This window comes from Cannabis sativa, chromosome 8 (assembly GCF_029168945.1).
Source record: "Cannabis sativa cultivar Pink pepper isolate KNU-18-1 chromosome 8, ASM2916894v1, whole genome shotgun sequence".
NCBI lineage: Eukaryota > Viridiplantae > Streptophyta > Magnoliopsida > Rosales > Cannabaceae > Cannabis > Cannabis sativa.
The window spans coordinates 27,275,342-27,288,286 of record NC_083608.1 but is presented as its reverse complement, the minus strand read 5'-3'; the positions used below and the strand labels follow the sequence as shown (position 1 = coordinate 27,288,286).

The 12,945-nt window shown below is 34.3% G+C and overlaps 1 protein-coding gene across 1 annotated transcript; it reads left to right on the top strand.

The window, feature by feature from the left end:
* The first annotated feature begins 4,190 nt into the window (after nucleotides 1-4,190).
* On the top strand, nucleotides 4,191-6,522 carry LOC115701319 (uncharacterized). The gene has a single exon (XM_030629078.2). It carries the CDS (start codon nucleotides 5,040-5,042, stop codon nucleotides 6,306-6,308), a length of 1,269 nt encoding a protein of 422 aa, XP_030484938.2. The 5' UTR covers nucleotides 4,191-5,039; the 3' UTR covers nucleotides 6,309-6,522.
* The last annotated feature ends 6,423 nt before the right edge of the window (nucleotides 6,523-12,945 follow it).

Below are 12,945 nucleotides of genomic sequence, written 5' to 3'. Positions count from 1 at the left end.
ACATAGTAGGGTGTTACGGTAATCTAATCCCTTTACAGTGTAGATCATTCATATAGAGGATCATTGATCAAATTAGGATTATAACAATGGATAACTAATGATGTGTCTATATGGTGGAACATATAGAGCATTCTATATACTGAGAGTGCAATTTTGAGTTCTATGCGTGGATTTAACGAAGAATTAATAAGTTAGTGAATTTTAGTAATAAATTCTTGATCTACTTATTGGAAGCTCGGTTATATAGACCCATGGTCCCCGCACTAGTTGAGATAATATTGCTTGTAAGACTCATGTAATTAGTTTTGATTAATCAATTATAATTCTCAAATTAGACTATGTCTATTTGTGAATTTTTCACTAAGTAAGGGCGAAATTGTAAAGAAAGAGTTTTAGGGGCATATTTGTTAATTATGATACTTTGTATGGTTCAATTAATAAATATGATAAATGACAATATTATTTAATAATTATTTATAGTTATTAAATAGTTAGAATTGGCATTTAAATGGTTGAATTAGAAAATTGGCGTTTTTGAGAAAATCAGATGCAGAAAAGATAAAACTGCAAAATTGCAAAAAGTGAGGCCCAAATCCACTATGTAGGACCGGCCACTTTTGTAGGGTTTTTCCCTCTGATATTTTCATTATTTTAATGCCAAATAATTCAAACCTAACCCTGGTGGAATGCTATAAATAGATAGTGAAGGCTTCAGGAAAATTACACTTTTCTTCTGACACTTCTGATTCAGAAAAAACTGAGCCTCTCTCTCTCCCTATCTTTGGCCGAACCCACTTTCTCTTTCTTCTTCCTTCAATTTCGAAAATCCTTAGTGTTTGAGTAGTGCCCACACACAGCAAGTGATACCTCAATCATAGTGAGGAAGATCGTGAAGAAAGACTTTCAGCAAGAAGGAGGTTTCAACATCAAAGATTCAGAGAAAGAGATCCAGTTTCAGATATTGATAATGCTCTGCTACAGAAAGGAATCAAGGGCTAGATATCTGAACGGAAGGAGTCATTATATTCCGCTGCACCCAATGTAAGGTTTCCTAAACTTTATATGTGTTTATTTCATCGTTTTAGAAAGTTCATATTTAGGGTGTTAATAAACATACTTGTGAGTAGATCTAAGATCCTGGTAAAATAATTTCCAACATATTGTACCTCTCCCGCCAGGAAAAAGAGCAATAGGCAGCTGTTGGGTGTACAAAATCAAGTTTACCAGTGATGGATCTGTTCAAAGATACAAAGCTCGAATTGTGGCTCATGGATACACACAACAAGAAGGACTTGATTTTTTGACACTTTTTGTCCAGTGGCCAAAATGGTCACCTTGAAATTACTTCTTGTTATTTCCACAATAAAATAGTGACATAAGTTACGAATAAACATTACCAATGCCTTTTTAAATGGGAACCTCAATGAAGAGGTCTATATGCAATTACCACTAGGACTAACTTTAGATTCTCCTTCTTCTATAGATTCGAACCTAGAATGTAAACTTCACAAATTTATGTATAAACTTCATTAATCCTCCAAACAATGGTACAAGAAGCTTTTGGATGCCTTGTTTCAAGAAAAATTCAAGCAACCACTAGCTGATTATACTCTCTTTACTCGTGGCATAGACTACAAATTCATAGCTTTACTCGTTATGTCGACGATATTATCATCGTTGGACCTAATGTTGTTGCTTTACATCAGCTACAAAATTATTTACATTAGAAGTTTAAACTCAAAACTCTTGGACCAGTGCAATATTTTCTTGGTTTTGAAATTTCCAAGAGAAAATATGGTTTATTCCTTTCTCAACATAAGTACACTATTCAGTTACTCAAAGATACGGGTTATGCAGGAAACAAACTTGTTAAAACACCTATGGATCCAAGGACAAATCTTGATGATCAACAAGGAGAACCACTCACCAATTCTTCCTCATATCGACAACTCATTAGAAAACTCTTATATCTATCGATAACTGTAAAAAAAAATTAAGAAAAAACATCACTCCATTATATTAATTAAGAAAAAAAGAAGAGAGAGAGAGAGAGAGAGAGAGAGAGAGAGAGAGAGAGAGAGAGAGAGAGAGAGAGAGAGAGAGAGAGAGAGAGAGAGAGAGAGAGAGAGAGAGAGAGAGAGAGAGAGAGAATTTTGCCAAAGTTCAATTCGATCAGTGGTGTAGTTTAATATCGGATCTCATATTTGGAGAAAAATTTAAGGGATTAGTATAGTATCAAACACTACCGAAAATGGGTCTTAAAAAAACATCTTTTAGGCTCTTATTTTAAAAAATGTGGTATTTTTAAGATGGGCCCTAGGCGCGGGCCTAACCTGACGTAGTCTAGGGTCGGCCCTGCCGTAAGGTTTCATATTGTTGCTGCTGTAAAATTCACTTCAACAATCCTCCAAACAATGGTACAAGAAGCTTTTGGATGCCTTGCTTCAAGAGGAATTCAAGCAATCACTAGCTGATTATACTCTCTTTACTCGTGGCATAGACTGTCAATTCATAGCTTTACTCGTTTATGTTGACAACATTATCATCGTTGGACCTAATGTTGCTGCTTTACGTCAGCTATAGAATTCTTTACATTAGAAGTTTAAACTCAAAACTCTTGGACCACTGCAATATTTTCTTGGTTTTGAAATTTTCAATAGCAAATATGGTTTATTCCTTTCTCAACATAAGTACACTATGCAGTTACTCGAAGATACGGGTTATGCGGTAAACAAACCTGTTAAAACACCTATGGATCCAAGGACAAATTTTGATGATAAACAAGGAGAACCACTCACCAATTCTTCCTCATATCGACAACTCATTAGAAAACTCTTATATCTATCGATAACTCTGTAAAAAAATTAAGAAAAAACATCACTTCATTATACTAATTAAGAAAAAAAAAGAAGAGAGAGAGAGAGAGAGAGAGAGAGAGAGAGAGAGAGAGAGAGAGAGAGAGAGAGAGAGAGAGAGAGAGAGAGAGAGAGAGAGAGAGAGAGAGAGAATTTTGCCAAAGTTCAATTCGATCAGTGGCATTAGTATAGTATCAAACACTACCGAAAAATGGGTCTTAAAAAAACATCTTTTAGGCTCTTATTTTAAAAAATGTGGTATTTTTAAGATGGACCCTAGGCGCGGGCCTAACATGACGTAGTCTAGGGTCAGCCCTGCCGTAAGGTTTCAAATTGTTGCTGGTGTAATTTAATATTAGATTTCACATATTTTTATCTTAATAACTATTTTGGAAAATTAATAACCATTCGTTTCACTCATTTTAACAACAAAATGGCATCAGACCTGTATCAAACCAGCATCAGACCTACATCAACTTGGCGTAAAAATTAGTTTTTTGCCAAAACATAGATCCGACCAAATCCAACCTTAAATCTAACATAACAGATCACAGAGATTCATCATACATTTTAATCCTAAATCAATAAATTCATACATTTTAATCCAAACATACAATGAAATGAAATGAAAAAGAGAGGACCCGAAATCTTACTTTCGACATTGCAATGGTCTGGTTGTGGGTTGGAGAAAGAGTTTGAGATGCCATGATGGTCGTGGCTTGGAGAGAGAATCTCAGATGTTTAATGTTAGGGGTTGGGTCGGTGGTAGTTCTTCGGCTCTTCGAACAGAGCGAGAGAGAGAGTAGAGGAAGAGAGAAGAGGGATTGTATTGAAAAATAAGAAGGATAATTTTGAGAGTAGATAAAATTTGGCGTAGTTGGTCAATATGAATTAGCTTTAATTTTTTTTTTAAAAAAAAAATTAAACCTAATGGAAGAGTATTTGATCGAATTTCTCAATCAAATTTCCCAACTTAAAATCCAAAGAAAGCACATATAAATGAATGATTATGCATACATGCATACGTATATGTCGGTGGGACACGTGGTGAAGGTGGAAGAAGAAAACGACATGATATAAGATTGTGTCTCAATGAATGATGGTGAAGACTTATAATAATAATAATAAGAATGTTAAAAAAAAGAGAGTAGACAAATTAATATGCGTGCTCACTCATGCTACTCTGATGGGTAACTTTCATCACTCCACCACCTCCTAAGCCATTTTACATTTTTTTCCCCATTTTGTATCTTCTAAAAGTCAAAGGTAAAGAGAGAGAAATTAAACACTAAATACATAATAAATATAAAAAGCTTGAAGAGAAAACTGGTGACATACATTGATGGGGTTTAAACCAGTTGATTTAATGACTGTTTCTGATCAAGTGGGACTTTGTTTTGTAAGGAGCTGTATTTTTTTCAAGTGGGTGGGGTGGGGACTATCTTTTACTTCTTTATTTTATTTATTTTAACTTTATTATTATTATTAGTAGTAGTAGTATCATTAGTAGTAGCATTGATGGGATTTAAAATGAACAGATACAGTTTTAATGGGGGATTTTATATTTTTATGGGATGGATTTTGTACACTGATTTACTCAAAACCTTTCCTGTAAAATTCACTTCCTCTCCAAACACATACAATAATAATGCCTGCAGCAACTGGTGCTTTCTAACATCACTCTTTTTTTTATATATATATATTAATATTATTTTTTTACATAAAACTATTTGCCAGAAAAGCAAACGTAAAGGTAACGCTTCTGAATCTATCAATTTCAATCACTCTTAATCTTAGAGTACTTTTCTTCTTCTTCCTCCTCAATTCCAACAACAAAATCTCTTTTTACTTGTCTTAATGATCTTAATTTACTTCACTTAACTTAACTTCACTCACTCATTCATTTATTAATTTCATTTCCTCAAAATCAAACTCATTTTACAGTTTTAGTGTGTGTATATATTAAAATTTTTCATTTTCCTCCTTTTTTTATTTTTTTTAATTATTATTTATTTTCAGCTTTCCCTAAATCTCTATTCTTTTTCTTTTTCACTACCAAAGAAAATAAATAAATAAATAAAATAAAATAAAAAAGAACGAGGTAGAGAGAGAGAGAGAGAGAAAGAAGAAAAACCCCTTGTTTCTCACAAAATTCAAAGATTGTATTAGAAGCAAAAAAAAAAAATGAAAGAGAGAGGCAAAGCTTTGGAAGCTTACAACAGAAACGACATGGAATATTACTCAACGACATCGGATATGCCATGCAAGAAGCATCCTTCTTCTTCTTCTGTTGGGATCTGCGCTTACTGTCTAAAAGATCGCCTCGTGAAGTTGGTTTGCTCCGACTGCGGTGAACAGAGACTCTCTTCTTGCTCTTGTTCCGAGATCTCCTCCAACAGAAACTCCTGCACCGTCGAGGTTGGGAGCGTTGGCCGAGTGTCGTTTCTGATCGAGAATGAACGAAGCGACGTGTCGTTTCCAAGTAATCCCGTCAAGAACGACAACAGAAAGACCCAGGTGGGAAAAACAGAGGAGGGTCTGGTGCTGAGGAGGAGCAGCAGTAGCTGCGTTGAGATCAAGCGAAGTGGGTTTTGGAGATTTGGCAAGTTTTTCAACAAAAAGAGAAAGGAAAAAGATTGTGGGAACAAAAGTGTTGGTGGGTTCGATGACAAAAGTGATTTATGGCTTGTTGATCATCATCATCATGGTGTTTCAAGATCGAGATCTTTGTGTAGTTTCAGGGGTGGAGGTGGTGGTGGTAATGGGTGGTTCGGATCAGAGGACGGTGGAGATTTGATGGTTTCCGGCGCCCGTAGCTCGATTTCGGGTGCCCGGAGTTCGAGCGTTACAGCTTGTATGGTTTTGGACTCGGGAAGACGAAGTGGGTTTAGTGAGGCAGAGCCGAGAAAGAGTGGTTTCGATAGTGAAAATTTGGTCTCTGAGTTCGGTATGAGAAGAATAGGCCTTGTGGAGGTTGATAATACTACTACTACTAATAATAATAATAGCTATAACAATGGTGGTTTTAATGGTGGAGGGATCAACAGACGTGTGTTCTCGCTTAAGGAGAGTGATTTTAGTGGAATGGATGATTCTGGTTTCATTGATTTGAAACTTGATTATTCTGCTGAGTCAAATTCAAAGACTGATCATCAGTTTTCTTCTTCCTCGATGAAAATGGGTGTTAACAACGTATCAGATTCTGATTCTGCTTTTGGGAGCATGAGAAGGGGTAGTGAGTATGGAATCAATGAATATGGAGACCCTTTTGGGAGTAGTGCCGCCATGGGAGATGGGATTTTCAATAGAGGAGGTTCTTGTAGGATCACCGTTAATGACACAGGATTGAAGAAAGGGAGGAAGAGCTTGAAGGGTTGGCGATGGATTTTCAGGCATCAACCTAGCTGGGGAAATTCACGGAAGAAAGATGAAGATCTTATGTTCAAATCTTGATAAATTCCAAAAACAAAAACAACAACAAAAATTGTAGTAGAAATAAACATGAGAAAGAGAATAAGTTAAATTTGTTTTATTCATATTACAACAACAATATAATTATCTGTGTTCTTATTCATCTTCTACTTCTTGTTTTTTTTCCCACTTGTAACAAAACTACACACTCACTTTTTTTTCCTTTGAAGAAATTCACTTCTCTATTTAGTTTTTCTGTTTTTGTGTTTATGTTCTTTTTTGAGTTCATTTTAGATGATTTGAATTGGATCATATAATTAGTCTTAGATCACACTATTATAATACAACTAAAAATGTAAAATTTAGCTCCAAATTTCAAAATACCCATCCATCAGATACTCTTCTATAATCCATTTAGCTTGTGTTTGTTTAACTTACTTGATTGGCAAAAAGAGAATTAATGTCATTTTCCTCTTAATAAACTCATTTCTTTTTTCTTTCTATGTACATTCAAATGTTTGATTAAAATGTTTTAGATTGTATTGTTTTATTAATTAAGTATTGATGATGATTAGGCTGAGATAAATTATTTCATTAAATAAAGTTGAAGAGTGGGAATATGGGGCACTTACAGTTGGGAATCTTAAACACTATTAGCCAATATTTTAAACTACTTGGACCTCTCTTATTAAGACAATTTAACACTATTGTTATGAAATTCTTTATCATATTCTCAACTAAATGGAGGTAGCGTGCAAATAATGTGTGTTATGTTACATGTACCTATTTTTTTATATAATTTTTTTTTTTCAATCATACTTTTTATAGGTTGAAAATAGGTGACACGTAGGGGAGAAAAATGGGATAATATTATTATATGATGAGACTTCTTATTCTTTGAACATTAATTAATGTACTTTGGAAGTAGAAGTGTAGACGTTAACACATATACTAGCAAATTGGTCTTTGTTCGGAAGGACTAGTTGATTAGAGAGAGACATAGAATAATGCTAAAAAGGTTGCAGCTTGAATATTTAAGCACATACTAATGTAAGACATAGAGATCTACAAACAATAATGCATATATATATAAAGTTTGCAAAGGTTATTTATATTAGTACGAATTTCACATATGGACAATACATATATATATTCCCCCTTTAGCTTTTAACAAAGTGAAAACAAATAAAGTGGGGTTGCGGAGGTTAATTTTTTTACTAGTATAGTGATTTTGTTGGACAAGCGTTATTTTTTACTCATGTCACTTTTTATTTTTATAAAGAGAAACATAAAACAACACACAGACCAAGATTGTCTCTACAAGAAGAATACAATCTAGAGAGTCTATAGACTATCTAGTGTTAAATTTGGTTGCCATTCACCTCCAATCTTGAGTCTGAATTTTGAATTTGGCCAACAAATAAAATTTAACAAAATACCATCTTCTTTTGAAAGCAAAATAACACTTACGATCTCAAACATATTTTCTCAAATTTAAAGATAGAAACTTTAATATGTGTTTCCAAATTCCCAGAAAAGGGCACGTAGTAGGGGGTTAGTAATATCACTTTTCTGTGTCATATTATTATATGTGTAAGAAATAGGAACTAAGAAGCGTGTTGGCCAAGTAGACAGATATACTTACCTATCAACATTGGCAGATTCTCTTGTTAAGCCAACACACACATTTTTAACTATTTATTTAAGAAACAAAAATCCTGTTTTGGCGCGAGTTTTCATCTTCTCTATTTTGACTCCTTTATTCTATTATTTTATAACTTTTCCTTTTGTTTCCTGTTTTTTTTTTCTTTATTTAAATCTTTACCATTTAGATTGTGACATAACATTCATTCTTCTCGTTTATAAGAACTGCAATGAAAATGAGTGTTCATTCACATGCTTTAAACATATTATCATAAATGCTTAATCTCTGATATGATTTTTTTTTTTCTTTTTCAAAAAAGATTACTGGTGGTAAATAGGATTGTCATTAATTTAGCCTGCGGAAGAACTTTCAATCAATCAATGTTTTTATGAACATACTCAATTTTTTTATGAGCATAGTCAAAACATCAGGTGGAATCAAAGTTGCACAAGTTTTATGGAGATGACTCAAAGTTTATTATTAATATAAAGCAATTGTGAAAAGTCCGGCTGGCTAAAGCAAACTAGGCTTGTATTTATGGGTCACCAATTTAAATTACAAGAAAAGAAATAAAAAAAATATTTATATTGTACATCTATATTTTAAAAATTGAATTTTTACGTTTATACTTTTTTTTACTTTATTTTTAATACAATAATAAGATTTTTTATTTATTAATTGACATAATGTACATTAGTAAATATTAACATATTAATTATATACTACCTATTATATTATATTCTACATTTTAAAAAATCATAAGATTTTATTAGAGATTTTTTAATTTATATATTTTATTGATCTTAAATTTGGCCAATCAACAACAAAGTCGTATTTATTACTGATGTTTGCCACGTGTTACACAATAAGAACAGAAAAGTAAATAAGACACGAGATTTTATAAAGGTTCAGCCCCCTTAACTAGCGAGTAATGACCTACTTCTTTTTTAGTTGTATTAATACCAAAGATATACTACTGAGATCACAAGTGTTGTGGAATCTGCAGTAGCTATCTTAAGATTAAAATATATGAATCAAGTAGTCAAATCTCAAAAGAGAGAGAGAGAGAGAGAGAGAGAGAGAGAGAGAGAGAGAGAGAGAGAGAGAGAGAGAGAGAGAGAGAGAGAGAGAGAGAGAGAGAGAGAGAGAGAGAGAGAGAGAGAGAGAGAGAGAGAGAGAGAGAGCCCTAAGGCGTCTAGAAGAGAGGAGAAGAGTGTTGGGGATTATTTTACCAGGATCTAGATTTATTATTATGTATATTGTTTAACATCCTAAATATGAATCTTTTAAAATAATAAAATTTAAACACATATAAAGTTGAGAAACTTTACATTGATTGCAGGGGAATATAATGACTCCTTCCACTCAGATCTCTAACCCTTGTTCTTTTCTGTCGAAAAGTATTATCAAGATCTGAGATCGAAACTCCTTCAAGTGTTGGATTCTTCACAGTCTTACACACTATGATCGAGTACTTGACTTGCTATGGGTGGGCATGTACTCTTTCACTATAAGGCTCGAAATTATGAAGAAGAAGAGAGGGAGAAGGGTTCGAATTCTATAGAAGGAGGTTCTAAAGTTTCTAGAGTGTCATGCCCACACATAGCAAGTCAAGTACTCAATCATAGTGCGGAAGACGGTGGTAACCAACCCAAAGGAGAGAAAGAGATCCAGGCTCAGATCTTGTTATTACTCTGCAACAGAAAGGAATAAGGGTTAGAGATATGAGTGGAAGGCGTCGTATTATTCCGCTCCAATCAATATAATGTTTTCTAAACTCTTATGTGTTTAATTTCATCGTATTAGAGATATTCATATTTAGGATGTTAATCAACATACTTGTTAGTAAATCTAGATCCTAGTAAAATAAATCCCAACAGAGCCAACTAATGTCAAACTCTTAGCTCTTATTAGGATGGAATATCCTTTGCTTATAGACAATGGTACTTGTGACTTACCTGCCGACCCAATTTTACCTCCTTCTCCCAGAGGAAGGAGTAAGGAGGTGGTGATTGACACCGAGACTGACTTCAGGAATACTATGATGATGGGTGACAATGACCCCAGAGGTGTTTTTCATTTACTGCTTGCTTAATTTTACTGTTGACTTTATGCTCATTTCACAGTGTTGTAGTTTATTTTTATATATTGTGACTGATATTTTTTTCCTTTTCTTTGTAGATTGTGACATGTCTCGTAGCTTGGTAGAGCGCTACACAACAGCGGCCAATGATGGCCAACCACCACCCCTCAGGCTCTTTCTCTTGTTCCAACTCCTCAAATTCAGGAAGGGGGTCAAAGTTTTCAACCTCTATCTACCAATAACACTCTGTCTCTGACCAAAAGGAGACAAACCCCTTTCATAATGAGGCCTTACACCACACAACTCAAAGTACTCCTTGGCACACATATTGTTCAAGGTCTATCATCGATCCACCATCATTTTGATGAGTTGGTTCATATAACCTCACCCTAAAGGAGGTGTGTTAGATGTCTACGTTGGATGGGGATTGATCTCACTGGAGGTCTCCAAGATATCATTTGAGTAAGTTGGGAACAAAATGTTGAATGATTTTCATAACTTCATTCTTTTTTACATCTTAGTTTTGACTGTGTGTTCTTGTTCTTTTTAGTGTTGCTCGAATTATTCACTCTCAGCACACATATCATACCTTGCGAGAGAAGATGGCTACCTTGAAAACCAAGGTGGGAGAGCTTGAGGTGGAGAACAAAAATCTTAAGAACAACCTTGCCACAACAACTAAAGATCTTGTTACAAAGACTATCGAGCAGAACAACTTTGAAGTTGATGCACAACATTAAATGAATGAAGTCTTCAGAGTTGAAAAGGAGAGGGATGCCTTCAAGAACAAACTCAAAAATTGCAAACAAAAATGATGGAGTCTGAGACCACTGCCACTGATCTTGGTACAAAAATAGAGGAGCTTCAAACAACCACTGATCGAAGAGATGATGTGTATAGTCGACTCTTTGATGACCAATTCTAACTGCTTTGGAAAAACAACCCAAATATCACACTTTTCCACATATCAAAAGAGTATAGAGATGAGGAAGTTTCTAAGTTTAGAGCAAGGCAACTTCGGGAGGCCTCTCTTCCTCCTAACACAACAACACCCACCTCATCCTCCCAAGGTGGGCATTTGGTGGAAAATTCAGTGATGGTGAATGAGGTAGTAGAGCAAGTACCACCTCGGGCTAAAGTCACTCTTCTTGTGGTCCCTCCTAACCAACCTTGTGGTACTCCTCCATGAGAGTTTTAGCCTACTGAGATATTTATGAAGAGCGCATGTACTCTTTGCTTCATTTGATTACACTTCAAGCTATTTATATATTTGCATGATGACTTTATGTTTTCCATTTCATGGTCACTTTTTATAGAAGTACCGAATACACTTTATTTTTTTTAAGTTATTCTTAGTTAAATAGCTAATTATATGAGTTTGTTCTTCAAGCTCTCTCGAGTCACATGTTCAACTTACTAATTTTTTAGAGTTGATATTCTTTTTCTAGATGAAGTGCTTATCATGTAACTGTGATTAAATCCCTTCTCTATCCATTACAACTTTTAGTTTAAGTATTTGTGATTTTACAAAATTCACCAATTTTTTTAAAAAAATTCTTAATGAAAATTGTAGGATTAGAAACAAGTATAGTTATATCTATACCCTTATACCCCCAAGTAACTAAGGTTTGGTTATTATCCTTGGTTACTTATTTTTGAGTTTGGTAATATAAATGTAACTATTTTTTGAATAAATAAATATTTTTATTCAAACTTTGAACTAAACAAAAATATTAATAGTCAGTAAGGATTTGGAATAAAAATAAAATAAATTGACCAAGTACTACTCAATTTGAACTATACTAATGAAGTTATTGGCCAAGAGCTCACTTACTTCTTCTTTCAAGGCTACAGATCTGGCTTCATCAAGTAACCTCCTCTTTTTTTCATTTGACATGCGTGTCCTTGTTTGAGTTTAGCACGTGTGTTACTACGTTCAGAATCATACCCACCATATTGGAGTGCATCCATGCACACACTTCTTGATTATCACAGAGGAACTAGATGAGGACTTTCTTAAAATCCTTGTTCAGGTGCTTCCCAACCTTTATGGTTTTGGTTGGATCATTGGGGCTAAGAAAAACATCTTCAAGTTCCTCAATGGGATCGAGGTCAGTCCAGTCATCGCCCACACGAGGGTCTATCTCTTCAACTTCAAGAACCTCTCTTGCTCCCATGTTTCCCACTTCATTAACTTTACTTACAACCAATATATGTGCCCCTGGTTGGGGTCGCCCCCTCATAGTCACATTGTAACACTCACGTGCAGCTAGTTGATCTCCTTTCACTATTTTGTTCCCAGTAGTAGTTGGAAACTTTAAGGCTAGATTCTTAATAGATGTAATTTTCCCAAGTGTGTACAATGTCGGTCTCCCTAAAATGACATTGTAGGAAGACGGTAGGTCTACTACCAAAAATTCAGTCATTCAGGTGACTGTCTTTGGGGCTTCCCTGAGTGTCAATGGGAGAGTGATACTATTGGAAATTTATTTTACCAGGATCTTAGATCTACTCACAAGTATGTTGTTTAAACACCCTAAATATGAACTTTCTAAAACGATAAATTAAACACATATAAAGTTAAGAAAACCTTACATTGATGCAGCGGAATTAATGTCTCCTTCCACTCAGATCTCTAACCCTTGAATCCTTTCTGTAGCAGAGTATGTTAATTCAAACTTTTCGATCTCCTTGTTTTGATGATTAACAAATATTTGATTATTATTTGTTACTAATGATTTATTGATTTTGTAGCAAATTTAAAAGAGAAAATAAATATTTTGGTATTTTTACCAAACTTTTGAAAGCAACACTAAATGGATTCAACAAGCATATCAAGAGCAAAAGATTCATCAAGGGATCAACAACTCAAGACCCTATTCAAAAGAGGTCTTCAAAATCCCAAAGTCAAAAAGTCAACCCGAAAGTCAAAGTCAAAGTCAAAGTCAAAG